At 50.6% G+C, this 14,093-nt stretch overlaps 1 protein-coding gene across 2 annotated transcripts in view; it reads right to left on the bottom strand.

Moving 5' to 3' along the window:
• The window catches only part of ANP32A (acidic nuclear phosphoprotein 32 family member A), a 42,334-nt gene extending 30,560 nt beyond the window's left edge, over window positions 1-11,774 (bottom strand). Inside the window, exon 1 of one of the 2 annotated variants that reach the window (XM_055277983.2) lies at window positions 11,231-11,774. In XM_055277983.2, the coding sequence (XP_055133958.1) occupies window positions 11,231-11,284 (54 nt within the window). In that variant the 5' untranslated portion in view covers window positions 11,285-11,774. The remainder of the gene's footprint in view (window positions 1-11,230) is intronic. The other variant, XM_063640180.1, reaches the window with a different exon arrangement.
• Between the last annotated feature and the right edge of the window lie 2,319 nt (window positions 11,775-14,093).

The following is a 14,093-nucleotide window of genomic DNA, read 5'->3' as shown; positions in this document are numbered from 1 at the left end:
ACATATTTATAGGTAGTGAATGTGAATAATCCATAACTGCAAGGTAGACATACTGGGGGGCTCAGGTTCAAATTGTTTACTGATAAGGGATGTGATAATGAGAAAAACGTGATGACCAGCAACCTGAGACTTATGCATCACCCACCCAGAGGCAACTCCATCAGAAACTCACACCAGCGGGGGTGGGGGTGCGGATGTGAAGGTGTGTGCTTCCTTTCAGTGACTTTGTGCTTGATGTACCAACCGGTAGGTGATGAAAGTGACAAGAAAGTGTAAGTACCGCAGATCCTTCACTCCATCAGTACTTCTAGAATGCTTACCATGTGCCAGGCACAGTGTAGAGCTCTGAAGACCACAATGATGAGCAAAAGCAAGTCCCTCAAATCGTGTAGTGCACCCACTAGGCAAGGGGACAGAGATGCTAATTAAACACTCATAATCTGGAATATGTAGTTACAAACTGAAGCACTCCGAGGGAAAAGTTCTGTAAGAGTTTTCTGGCAAAAGAACTAGATCTAAACCTGAGGGAGGAGGCTGGAGACAGTAAAGATGACTAGATGCTAACTGGATACAGTGGCAATCTCAGTGTGGTGCAGGTCTGCAGGAGTGAGAGGCAGCCAGGGAGGCCCAGAGAGAGTGGGGCAAGGGAACAGATGATGGGAAGTGGCCAGACCATGCAGCACCTTGTTGGTCTTATTAAAGATTTGGGACTTTATCCTAGGAACAATGGTGAATTTTAAGTATGGGGTGACATGGTTACATGTGTGTTTTGATAAAATCATTCTAGTCGAAGGTCACAGCATGGCTTCAAGAAGACTAGACTATGATACAGGGAGATCAGTGGCAAGCAACAGAGCATGTTTTAAACAGACAAGACTTGTGATGATGATGGATGGAAAGGGGATCATGAGTGTGTGTGTGTGGGCAGTGGGGGGCAACGGACAGAGGACACGGGTTCCCTTTGGACTTAAGAGTAGGGCACTTTTGGAGCACCCAGGTGGAGACATCAGGTGAGTCTCGAGCTTACTCAAGCGGTAAACTTGAAACCTCAGAGAGCAGCACGCAGTACCTGCAGCTGTCAGTGAGGGAGGACAAATTTCCAATTGGAGGGAATACAGGATAAGAATGCCCAGCGCCCAAGTTTGAATAAGTCAGTACTTCATGGCTAAACAGGAGAGCAACAGGACACCAGAAATAGAGGAGTGACTAGAGCCGTAGAAGATATACCAGAGAAAGGGAGAGCCAAGGGGGGAACATCTATCATAAAGTCAAGAATGCTGAATCCCGGCCGGGCGCAGTGGCTCACGCCTGTAATCCCAGCACTTTGAGAGGCCAAGGCAGGCGGATCACTTGAGGTCAGGAGTTCGAGACCAGCCTAGCCAACATGGTGAAACCCCTTCTCTACTAAAAATAAAAAAATTATCTGGGCGTGGTGGTGGGCACCTGTAATCCCAGCTACTCGGGAGGCTGAGGCACGAGAATCGCTTGAACCCAGGAGGTGGAGGTTGCAGTGAGCTGAGATCACGCCACTGCGCACTCCCACCTGGGCCACAGAGCGAGACTCTGTCTGGAAAAAAAAAAAAGAATGCTGAATCCCGCCACTGAGACATCATGCAAGATAAGAAATGAAGGCTGTTGGGATTCTCAGCACTGTTCGGGAAGCAAACCAGACTTCATGGGGTGGAGTAAGAGAGGTGACAGGATGGAGAAGATAGTCAGACAATTCAGAAAGTTTAGGGAGCAGGGAGAAGAGTGGGATGGGCAGTAACTACAGCGCAACACAGGATCAATGAGAGTCTTTGCTTTAAGATGGGAGAAGCATCCCTAGCTGGAGAAGAATCCAAAGGACAGGAGTGGCTAGGTGCCCAGGAGGAACAAGAGAACTGAGGGAGGGGTGGACAAGACAAGAAGACCACTGAACTGGGAGGGATTAAGGCAGGTTCAGCCTCACAACTGCTTAAGAAACCAGGAGGTTTCCATTTTCTGTGAAGAGGACGTCCTGGCTGGGAGGGAAGGGGTGGGGAGGCCTGAAATAGTTGCTGAGGGCAGTAAGAAAAAGAGTTGCCCAGAAGAGGGACCAGGCACTTACCCTCAGTAGAAACTACCTAGAGTCCAATGTCAGGACTGTTGTGAATTCCTAGCGGGAAAAAGTAACTTCTGGTAAGTTTGAATCTCTAGCTTCTAAACCTCTTTTCCCATTGAAAGAAATGTCACTTTCGTATGTAATGTGTCTGTGAATAACGTAAGTTGGGTTTTTTTGAGACCAAGTTTCGCTCTTGTTGCCCAGGCTGGAGTGCAGTGGCACGATATCGGCTCACACTGCAACCTCCATCTCCCAGGTTCAAGCGATTCTCCTACCTCAGCTTCCAGAGTAGCTGGAATTACAGGCACCCGCCACCACACCCGGCTGATTTGTTTTGTTTTGTTTTGTTTTTTTGTATTTTTAGTAGAGACAAGGCCAGGCTGTTCTTGAACTCCCGGCCTCAGGTGATCTGCCCATCTTGGCCTCCCAAAGTGCTGGAAGTACAGGTGTGAGCCACTGCACCTGGCCCTAAGTTTTATTTTGTTTTTTTTTTTAGTGAATGCCAGTTACGGTATTTTAGCTATGGTGTTCTAATGGCAACAACAGCTCACATTTCTTGAGAACTTACTGTGTGCCAGACAGTGTGGCAGGCACTATTACAACCTCATTTTGCAGAGACAAAAAGGGAAGGTGCGCTGAGAGGGGCGTGCCCAAGTGCCACAGTTGGAAGTAGGGGAGGGAGGACATACCCCCACGCAGTCTATGGGGGGAAACCAGGTGCACTGTCCTCTCTCCACAATCTTCCCTGACCCAGCATGCAAAGTGTGCAATGCACTGAAGGATGGGGCCCTGGGTGACAAGAGTGTGGAGAAGGGGCTGGGGGAACATGCCTGATGGGGGGCCACCGGCACCAGGAATGTTGGAAGGCACCCATCTGGGGTAGGAGCCTAGGATTGAGTCCTTATGCTGAGAAGGTTGGAGGGGAGAGGAGCAAGACATAAGGAGAGCAGCTGGAGAAGATGGGATGGACTGGTTTAAAACAGAAGTCATGATTGACCCTCAGTGGAGAGGCCTCACAAAGTTACCAAGGGCATCCTCTCATTCCCCCAAACCAAACTACAAGTATTGAGTACAAAGAAACCTTAATATTCATCTTTTAATGGCTTTCAAACATTAACAAATAATGAAACTAATTTGTAGGTCCAAGCCAGTCAGTTTTCTTTTTAATGAATAAAAGTATTTTACATGTAGTAAGGGAGGAGCATGGTGTCGGTTTTTCACAAAACACAGGAACATACCGGGTACATACTGGGTAGTGGTATAAAATGTATTTCTTACTATTAGGAGCAGAAAGTTCGAAAGCCACTGATCTAATTCAACACTCCCATTTTAGAATTTTAGAATGGAGAAAACAGAGGCTCAAAGAAGCTAAACAACTTGTCCAACTTAGTTAATAGCAAAGCTGAGGAGAGCATCCAAGTCTTTAATAGTTCTCTGGTAATTTCCTCACCAAACCAGAATCTCCAAATGTAAATACCTCTGGGAAAAACAGCGCTGACTTTAATCCACACTAGAGTAAATAATAGTGGAGTAGTAAGTAAGCTGGTCTTTTAGATCTGCTGCCTGGAGCAAGTTTTGGTAAAGGAAACAGTAGCTGAATGAATTCAGGGGACAGCTGTGGAGCTAAAACAAAATAAATCTGAGAGAAAGCACTGGGTTGCAGGGTGTGGCCCAGCAGGCCCAGGACAGGGCTTGGTGTGGTAGAATAAAGGGACTTTTATCTTCTTTAGAGTCTGTACATCATCAGGACAACTAGTTCTAGACAAGGAGGCTGCTTCCATGTCTGAGAAGGTGGCTCAGGGCCATGGTGCTTTGCTCATCTAGTTTCCACAAATTTTATTACATGAGAAGTTCTGAATAACAGATGCCTTCACAAATCTCTGTCCCTGCCAGACTCCATCTCTTTAATGAAAACATCATTGGTGGGTATTTATCATTTGTTGTATAATTCTATTTCAAAGCAATAGAAGATTCAGAGTCAGGTCCATGTTTCTCTGCTTGAAGGCAGTAGTGCTGGGGGACTGGGAGAGGGTAGTTCCTAGGAGACCAGAGAACTAGCTAGAGCAAGGGATGGACTGCCAAAACAAAGAGGAGAGATGCTGGTGGCAAACATTTCTAAAGGAATGCCTCTCTAGACACCAGAGCTATGAGCCTCCTCTTAAACTAAGTTAGAATTCAGGACAGACAATTGGGCCACGTTCACTGGGCCAGGGCCCAATCACCAACAAGCTCCCTGCTCCTTTCCTAAGTGACTGCACCAAAATAGAGAAGGCATGAGATGTCTGAAGAGTATCCTACACAATTTCCAGGAAGTTTTTTATTGCAATGTGATGTAATTAATTTGGACCCAAGCTCTGGGATGGCCAGCTCTGAAAGCTCAAGCAGATGTCTTTCCAATGGTATTGAAGAAGGGGGCCAGTCACGCTGGCTCACACCTGTAATCCCAGCGCTTTGGGAAGCCAAGGTGGGCAGATCACTTGAGTCCAGGAGTTTGAGACCAGCCTGGGCAACATGGCAAAACCCCATCTCTACAAAAATTATAAAATAAATAAATAAAAAAGGAAACAAATCTCATACTGCTACAGGGAAAGAAAAAAAAAAAGAAAGATGGCCAACTGTGTAATTCTAGAGTAAGCCACCTTGAGAGGCTGGTGGTGCAGCAGCAGCACGAGAGAGGGAACTGGGGCTGTGGTTTGCTGTCACAACACAGGCTGCTGTTACGGGGACTAGGATTTGTCCTCTTGAATTTATCTCCTCCTTCCCTTGACCTGGCCAATTTTATAACCATTCCTTCCGTTCATTAGCTCAGGCACAAGATGCTAGAGGGAAAAACTTCTGAAACTCAAAGCCACTGTGCTGCTGGTTCATTCCCCAGGAAACATGCGTGGTAGAAAAGCAGCAGGCCAAAAACTAGAAATTCCAGGATTATCTGTCATTTTCAAAGATCTGGGCTCTGAAAGGCTGATGTCAGCCACTGGGTGCACAGCTGGCACACCTTTGGTTCAAGCCTCAAAGCTCTAACTGTTCCAACCCCAAGTTCTTTCTATCTCTGAGATGGCATCTAGAACCTAAGAGTGACCATTCAACTACAAGACACACAGAAGGCTTTGACATGCTCTGAGTACACAACGAAGAATTTCGGTTGGCTATACAGTACTCTAGACGAGAAGTGCTTCATACTAAACCAGTTACAAGGATACTTTCTCTTCCTATGGAGGTTCCTGGGTTGAGGCTGATTTCCACTAGGTGCCAATTACTTAAAGGGCACAGAACACATAAAAGGACTTAAAAAGACCCCGAGAGTATCACCCAAATATATGGCTTGCCATTTGCTTAAACAAAGCAAAAACCAGATCCCAGGGGCCCACCCTCCAATCTACTGAACCACCTTTTCAGCAAACCTCTTCTGCAAAGGGTGCAGATAGTAAACTTTATCAAGAGCCAAAATTAAGAACACTACATAAGGACTTTTTTTTTTTTTTTTTTTTTTTGAGACAGAGTCTCGCTGTCGCCCAGACTGGAGTGCAGTGGCGTGATCTCGGCTCACTGCAGGCTCCGCCCCCCCGGGGTTCACACCATTCTCCTGCCTCAGCCTCCCGAGTAGCTGGGACTACAGGCGCCCGCCACCTCGCCCGGCTAATTTTTTGTATTTTTAGTAGAGACGGGGTTTCACTGTGTTAGCCAGGATGGTCTCGATCTCCTGACCTCGTGATCCGCCCGCCTCTGCCTCCCAAAGTGCTGGGATTACAGGTGTGAGCCACCGCGCCCGGCAAGGACTTTTATAACGAGAAAAATCTAACACATTTCCACAATTCTTTTGTTGATAAAGTTCAGAATATACTGAGTACAATTTTTTTTTGTAATGAGATCTGCTAACAAGACAAGTGGATTTCTTATTTTTTGGGGGAATAACATTTCATGTCATTGGGATTCAAAGAGTGTTCCATACCATCAAATTGACTGCAACGTTTATATGTACAAATAATTCTTAGCTCATGACTGTACAAAAATTGGGAGCTCAGTTATAGTTTGGTGATCGCTGTGGTACTCCTGTAATTGGGGTGGAGCCCAGGAATCTGCATTTTACATGCCTCTTGCGTGATTCTGGTAATGGGCCATGGACCCAATGGACTATCCACTGCTCGGAATCTCTGTCCACCAAAGGGGCCTGTGGTTTGGCAGTGCGAGAACCCGGCTGTGCCACACCAGTTGCTCAACCTCTCCAAAAATCAGATGATTCATCCTCACAACAGGGATGGCATTGCACTGCTTGGCCTACCCTTAAAGAGTTGCTGGGATGATTAAGTGAGATGATCCATGAGGTGCTATGAGTATACTATGTCCCAGATACTAAAGACATGCCAATTATGTTGAGTTTTTTTAGCTGAAGATGCAGACTGCCTGAGCAGCTCCTGCTTGTCTTCTCCTTACTCAAAATGTGTCCCCTAGCACCTTAAAGGCCAGATCCACTTCAACCTAACCCACTGTGATGTGCTAAAGCAAACTCAGTGCATGGCCTCATAAAATGATAATCCAGAGCCCCTGGTCCTGAACCTCCTGGCCCTCTAATATCTTCAACCAGGATGCTATCCACTCTTCATTTCAGCATCTTCAATAATAGAAAACTCATTTTCTATTATGTTTTCAATAACAGAAAACTCATTTTCTATTTCTAAGGTGGCACCACTCCAAAGCTGGAGAAGAAAAAGCTCTTCCTTATAGTATCTTAAGAAAAAAGGGTGTTTCAAAGGAGGCAGTACAGTGTAGAGGTTGAGTATGCAGACTGGCTGAGTTTGAATCCTGGTTCTGCCACTCACTGGTCACATGATAACCCCTGTATGCCTCAATTTCCATATGCACAATGATGATGATAATAATACCTACCTCATAGTGCTGTTGTGGGGACTAAATTAGTTGGTACATGTAATCCACTTAAGAAATGTGCCAGACACAGCGTGGTTGCTATGTAAGCATTAGCTAATATTGTTATTATCCTAAACCATGGAGGAGCTCAAAGTAATGCCTGGAAGCACCCTGATATGTCTCCGCGACTAACACTGTCATATAGACAGCATATACTGAGGGCCATATCAAACCAGTTTTGTCATCATTTACTGATTAAATGGTATTATTCCATTTTACAGGTGAAGAAACCAAGCTTCAAAAAGATAGGTTAAGCTCACCAACCCAAGATCACAAGGGCAGGTAAATGTATCCTACCTCCTTGTGGCAGGGGGAATTCAAACCCAGGTCTGTGTAATTCCTAAGCCCATCTTCATCATGGAGCCCCCCAGACTCGACACTATCAGCAGCAGAACTCAACTGACTATGACCACAGGGGAACTCAGGCTCAATTCTCTGCCTGCGAGTTCCTGGTTGGCTTGCATAAACTGTAGTTAATATCATGCTACTTGAACCCAATTAGGCAGTAAGTCAGCCTGGAAAACATCATGCGATGTATTCCAAAGGTCAAAGTAAAAGCTGGCTTCCAAGGCAGCCTCTGCTGGACGCTGCCATGAAAGTTAGTCTCTGCACAGATACCAGAGTTCAGCTCGTGAGGTGCTTAACCAGCACCTATATCGGCTTTTTTAAATTCTCAGAGACGCCAGCATCGGAGGACCCGACGCGACGAATTGCCTGGCTCCTAAGTCAACATCCAGAGAAAGGCGGTTTACTTTTTTCAAAAGCAAACCTTCATCCCTCTCTTTCGCTTTAGGATCTCATTACTATTGTAGCTGCCTTCCCCCAGGCAAAAATAAAAGGGGGAAGGAGCAGGTTAAGACCGCGGAGGAGGGTTCCCCTAGCCTGCTGGGCACTGCAACATCCACCTGAAACACGGAGCTCGACCTACCTTCCCGGAGAGCCCAGCCCGGGAGGGCGTTTCCCCAACGGATCGACAACTCTTCCCTCCCGGGGAACAGGCTGCTGTCCTTGGCTTCAGTCAGGGCCACTAGTGTCGCGTGCGCGACACCCCTCACCCCCCCCAAAAGAACCTCATGTTTAATGTTCCCCTTACTCTATCACTTCCGCCGAAAGAGCAAACACCAGAGCGATCGGTTAGTCCTTAAGGCCACATTTAACTACGTCTGAGCGCCTGCAGGAGGAGCGGCGAAACCCCGGAGAGGAGGGCGGGGGAGGCAGGGAGCGCGTGGGGGGGGGGGCACTTGCACAGAGGATCGTCGTCCTCCCGGCGCCGCGGCCGCCGTGACGCTCCAGCACAGCCTCAGGCCGTTGGCGCGGGGCGGAAACCCCCATCGGGGCTCATAGCACAACTGGGGGTCCCCAAAGCCGGCTCCCCCTGCCTCCTCCGCGCTGGAGGCCGTCGGGGTGATGGCGCAAGACTCCGCTCCCCCCGCCCCCCACAGCGACAACAGCCACGGTGACAAAATGGCAGCCCGGCGCCCGGCAGTCGTGCCACTGGCGCGCAGGGCCCTGGCGGTGGCTCCCGCCCCCCAGTAACACCTCGGCGCCCTTCAGGATCAGCCCCGGGTGGGCTTAGCCGTTAAAAAAATAAATAAAAATAAATAAAACACCTGGAACTCGAAACCAGCCTAGAAAGCCATAAGGCCGGCCCCGCGCGTACTGCACCCCCGCCGCCCGCCTGCCCGCGCCCCATGGAGCCCGGAGCCCGCATTCCGAGCCCCGCGCCCCGCGCCGGGGAGGAGGGGCGGGGCGTGCGGCGCGAGCCCCGGGAAACATGGCTGCTCGTCCTATTTCGGCGTCGCGGCATGGCCACCAGCTCCCGGAGCCCAGTTGGGAGAGGTGCCGAAGGTGGGTGTGTGGGGGGCCCGGGGACAGCGCGGCGGGGAGGGGCGCAGGGGACGCGCTCCGGGAGCCATTTGTCTTAAAAACGTTTAAAAAAATACAGTTCCTCCTCCCCCACCCCTTTTGTCCCTCTTTCGCTAGCTTTCTCCCCCTCCCCCGCAAATGTGCAGAAAGTGCCCCCTCCTCCGCCACCCGCGCCCCACCCCGCCTCCAGGCAGGGGGCAGGCGTGTGGGCCGCGAGGCTGGGAGGCGAGGGGGCGAAGCGTGAGAAATCGCTCCCAGTACGGCGCGGTGCGCTCCCCTCCCCAACACACACACACACACACTCGGGGAAGTTTAAAGAGCCGGTTCGACCCGCTTTCCTGCTCGCTCCCGGGGGGCCGGCAGCGTTGGTCGGGTTCGCCAGGCCAGCCGCACCCCCGCACCCACCCCCGGCGACCCCGGCCCCGCGCTTGGCGCCCTTCCCCCTCAGCGCAGGGGGCTTCCGGAAAGTACGCGGGAAGACGGCGGCCCCGGCCCCCTCCCCCATCACCACACCCAACCCCCAAACGCTAGGCGCCGTGTCCCGGCCGGGACGAAAGCGGCCGGAGAGAGGTAAACCGCCGGCAAATAGTGCGCGGAAACTCCGGCCTCCACCGGCGGCGCCCCCTCCTCTCCCGCGGCCGCCCTCTCCCCGCCCTGCGCGCCATAAGGCACTCGCACGTCTCCAGTCCACAGCTGCGTTAAGGCGGGGAGGGGGTAGACAAAAAGGATCGTTTTCAAAAGTCTCACTCAGGTTTGGGGGAGGAACTGGGGAAAAGAGGAAGCGAGGCCTGCCTTCGCCGGGATTCGGGTTTAACGGGCTAGAGGGGCGACAGGCCAGCGCACGGTGCTGCCCAAACTCCCAACTCCGTGGAGCTCGGGCCACCGAGACTGGGGGCGTCCTCCCGCCAGCGCGTCCCCGGTCCCCCCGAGGGGCCAGGAGGGGAGTTGGCCGGGGTCTCCGCCCCAGAGCCGCCAACTCGCCGAAAACAGGTTTGAAAGCGAGAAGGAGGCAGAAATAAAAACCAGCGTTCTAGTCACCCACCCTCACCTTCCCCCTCCTCAGGGGTAGGCTTTCGCTCGAGCTTCGCGATTCCCACCCGTGTAAGTTTCCTCCGGCCGTGCTCCCGCCGCTGCCCAATCAATAACGGCGGCTAGCGGGCAAACTCCCATCCTAGAGCTGCGTGTTTGCCATGCCCGCATAAACGTGGACCCAGCCAGTACCCACCACAGGCGCTAGCTCAGGGCAGCTCGCGTCCTGACAAAGTTTCCCGTGCCCATTTATTAAGCAGGCGCCGAATGGCTGCCGACGAGCCCAGCCCTGAGAAAGACGGGCCGGGGGTTTGAGCTGGGGGGCACCAGGGCCCAAAGGCTGGCATCTTGGGGAAGCCGGAAGAAGCTGGGGCGAGGGGGCACCGGGACGTAGCCTTTGGGCAACTTGCACCAGCGATCGCTGGAGGCAGGGAGGCGCGGGGATTATCTGTGCCTTAGCACGTTCGAAAATCCCTCCCCCTCCTTCTAATTTATCCTCCCTTCGGAAGGAAAGGAAGAAACATCAGCATCTGGCCCGAAGGTGGGGTGGAAAGAGTGAGGGAGAAAGAGGAGGAGAGGAAGGGAGGCAGAGAAAGGGAGGGAGGGAGAGAAAGGGCGCGTTCACGAACACTACAAAGTTACAAATATGGCTCCCCCGTCTCTCGCCTCATCACTGCAAAGAAATGAAGACGCACTTTAAACTCCAGCCATTCCCAACTCCGCTGCAGCCCCCTCCCCACGCGCTCTCCCCGGGGGCCTCGGCCCACATTTATCAGAAACTAAACCGGACTCGCGAAGCCCCAAACTTATTGTGTGTGCGAGCGAGCGAGCGAGAGAAAGGGAGGGGGGAGGCGCGGGAGGGGGGCGGAAGGGGGGATACATTTATAAAATGTAAAACCCCCTTTTTTGTTGTTAAATCCAGGAGGCAGCCCCTCTCCTCCTCCTCCCTCGTTAATCTTCCCCCCAGACGGAGTCACGGGAGCAGCGATCTCCGAGGGTGATTTCGCCTCATTCTCTCCGACCCAAACGCGTGCGCCCGCCGGCCCCCGATGGGTGCACACTCGCACGCACACTCTCGCACCCACACTCGCACACGCGGGAGCACACGCACAGGTAGTCACACACCAAGGGCAGCGGCGGCGGCAGCCGGAACATGCTCGGATGGCATTGCAACCCCCCAGCCTTGCCAATTCGCTTGCAGTCCGACCCCCAAACCCGCACCTCCCGGGCGCCCCCCCCAAAAAAAGTGCCTCCCCCCAGCGCGCACACACACACACACACACAAAGTAGGAGAATGGACCGACAGAGATATTTTTGGCAAATGCTCACATCAGAGGGCGTCCTGTTCCGCAGCTCTAAATGAATCCGTCTGCCCATCTCCATCTCTCGCGCTCTCTCTCTGCAGAGGCTCCCGCGCCGGCGGAATTCAATCAATAAACCCCGAACCCACGGCCGCGCGTTTTAGGACTTTGAAGGCTCAACCAGCTCCGCTCGGTTCTCGAGCCCCCAGCACCCGCGGCGCACACTAACCTGATCGCCGTGGAGGCGGGATCTGCGGCCCCGCGGACGAGCGGCAGCGGCCCGAGCCAATCGCTGGCGAGGGTCTCCGGGCAACAGCCAATGGCAGCGGCGGCGTGGGGGGAAGGGACCAATGGGCGGGCTGCGCAGCCGGCCAGGGAGGCTCGGCCATTTGGTTGTGGTGCCGGAGACGGACCCCTTTAGATTTCGGGGCGGCTGAGGAGCGCGGCGGCTGCTCTGTGGCTGAGTGAGGGGGGTGGGCGGAATGGCGGGGGAAGGGAAGGTGACTGTGCTTCGAGGGCCGAGCCACCCGGCCGTGCCAGCCAGCCGCCGCCTCAGCGTTCGGCCGGGGGCGGGGCCGCAGGTGCGTTCTGCGAGGGGGAGGGGCGCGGCCGGAGGGGTCGGGTCGGGGTCCCCGCCCGGCCGAGGGCTTCGCGGGGCGGCGCGACGGGGTTGCGGAAGGAGGCGGGCGGCTTGAGGTCCGGGGACCGCGGGCTGCCCAGCGGGAGGGCAGATGAAAGGCCTGGAAGGAGGAGAGGGGTCAGGGTGCAATGCAGGGAGGGGCTTGTCGGGTCCCGGGTCCGGCGGCTTGAGCTGGGGAGCGTGGCTGCTCCTGTCACCCCCGCCGCGGCTGCCCAGCCCGCGCGCCCCTTCCCCTCCGGCCTCGTCCCCGTCAGGCCGCCGCCATCGCCACCCTCGTATACATAAGTCAGTAAAAGCAAGATGTTTCCACTTTTGGATGACTTACCGCGCGGTCTCGACCCTTCCCACGAAGAGGCTTTTCAGTTTGCTGTCATATTAGGTCAGCTTGGAAGAAGTGATCACCAAGAGACACCCAAGATCTTGTTTAGGCAATAAATGAATGAAGACCATGGATTAAGAACTGTTGCTGGATATATAGGATATTAAAAGGTGGAAAAGGAATGTGCTCATAACTCCTGGTTTTCTGGACCAAACATAATTTATGGGCTTTATAGACCTAGTGAAAGAGAATGGCGCACGGTTTATTCTAATCGTCCACCTGAGTCATTTGGTTCGGTTTGGGTTGCCAAGGAGGCTCTAACTGGAGCACTTTCTCCAGGTTTTTCGGCGTGCTTGCCTTGGGTATTTTTGAATCACATTAAGTTTTAAGAGACCTTAAAGCCCTGATGCCCACTGGGTTACCGACTTACGGCACTAAGTTGGCTGCCTGTGGCTGTTAACCACGGGGATTGTTGTCAACAAGGACAGATACATCCTTACCTTTCCACAAGACTGTATTTTAGTGTTTGTTTCTACATGTCTGCACTCTTCCCCACACACCTCAAAGTAGTTTTTCTGGATACATTGTGTTTATTTTTCAGGAACATGAGTTCAAAGGAGAGATAAACCAGTATGTATGTTGCAAAGTTAAAATACTGTTATATAATAGCAATATAGTTTCATTCTTAGACATATGAAGTTGAGGAGGAAATAAAAAGTGACAATGTAAATAAAACACATAGAATGCTTACACTGGGGAAGAAGCTGTAGTAACTTTAATATTGCAACCCGATGGATTGCAAGTGTAAAGCCCTGCAACTAAGGATTTTGCTCGGTATATTATTTCAGATAAACTGATAAATGGAATTTGAAGTCTGATATTTACTCTGAGTAGGTGGGAAATGCAACATAAAAGTTAGAAGTCATTGTTTTATTTCATCTGGGTATAAATAGTATAATTTATTTAACTTGTTGACTTGCCTGTCATCCTCAGATTTTGTTAATCTTATTGAAGCCTATTTGTATAGCTGGAATTTATTCTAAGTTTTATTGGCTTCTTTGTAATACATGAGGAACCCCAAATTACCTATTTATGCCATTGAGACAGTTGTTATTTCTGGATATGGTGTTTAGGGTTGTATTCAAACAGAACTCTCATCAAAACAGGTCAATATGGTGTGTATGATCTGTGTAACATAGGAGTCCTGAAGTTTGTGTTCTCTTTGATGGTAAATGTTCATCTTCAATTTAAAAGTTTAACCACAGTTAAGACCATGCTGCTAGCAATGCAATATGAGACAGTGTCTTTCCAGAGGAGTAATCCCTTAAAAACCAACCAATCAAATGCAGAGATGTGCCCCATCCAGCTCTGCTAAATAGAAGCAAATAGCTCACTTTATTGTACAAAGACTCAAGAGGAGGACTTAGAAGCCCACCCCCTCCCCCATTAAAGAGAAAGTACAGAAACAAATTAAAATTAGAATTGAAAAAATCATGATTGATTACTAAATCGAAACATTAAATGTGACCGTTGTTTTTAGAAGCATCTTACCTTTATACATTTTGATGACTTTTAATGTTAGAAAATTGAAAGAAGGCTTCACTGGATGTCGGTCGTTACAGAAATTGAAATAGCCAAAAGTATATGTATAACCAATTGAATAATTTCCGCTTTCCTTACATACTTGAAATAAATTTTCTTTTGCTTTTACAAATAGATCTATTTGTAAGAAAATATATGATTTTACTTCCTTATTATTAAAAAAGGAATATAGCTCAGCCAAAGCTGAGCTGTATTTACCCCACACATGACCAAATATCAAAAAAAAAAACACTGCTCTTACATATTTTACAAAGTTGTTTTTTTAATTACATTTTATTGTATATTATAGTAGTAAATAAGTGTTCTAAGTGGCACTGCATTTCAGAAAAT

The sequence above is a fragment of the Symphalangus syndactylus genome, chromosome 5, assembly GCF_028878055.3.
Source record: "Symphalangus syndactylus isolate Jambi chromosome 5, NHGRI_mSymSyn1-v2.1_pri, whole genome shotgun sequence".
Classification (NCBI taxonomy): domain Eukaryota; kingdom Metazoa; phylum Chordata; class Mammalia; order Primates; family Hylobatidae; genus Symphalangus; species Symphalangus syndactylus.
Note: the sequence above shows the minus strand (reverse complement) of the source record. Positions and strands in the feature narration are given on the sequence as shown.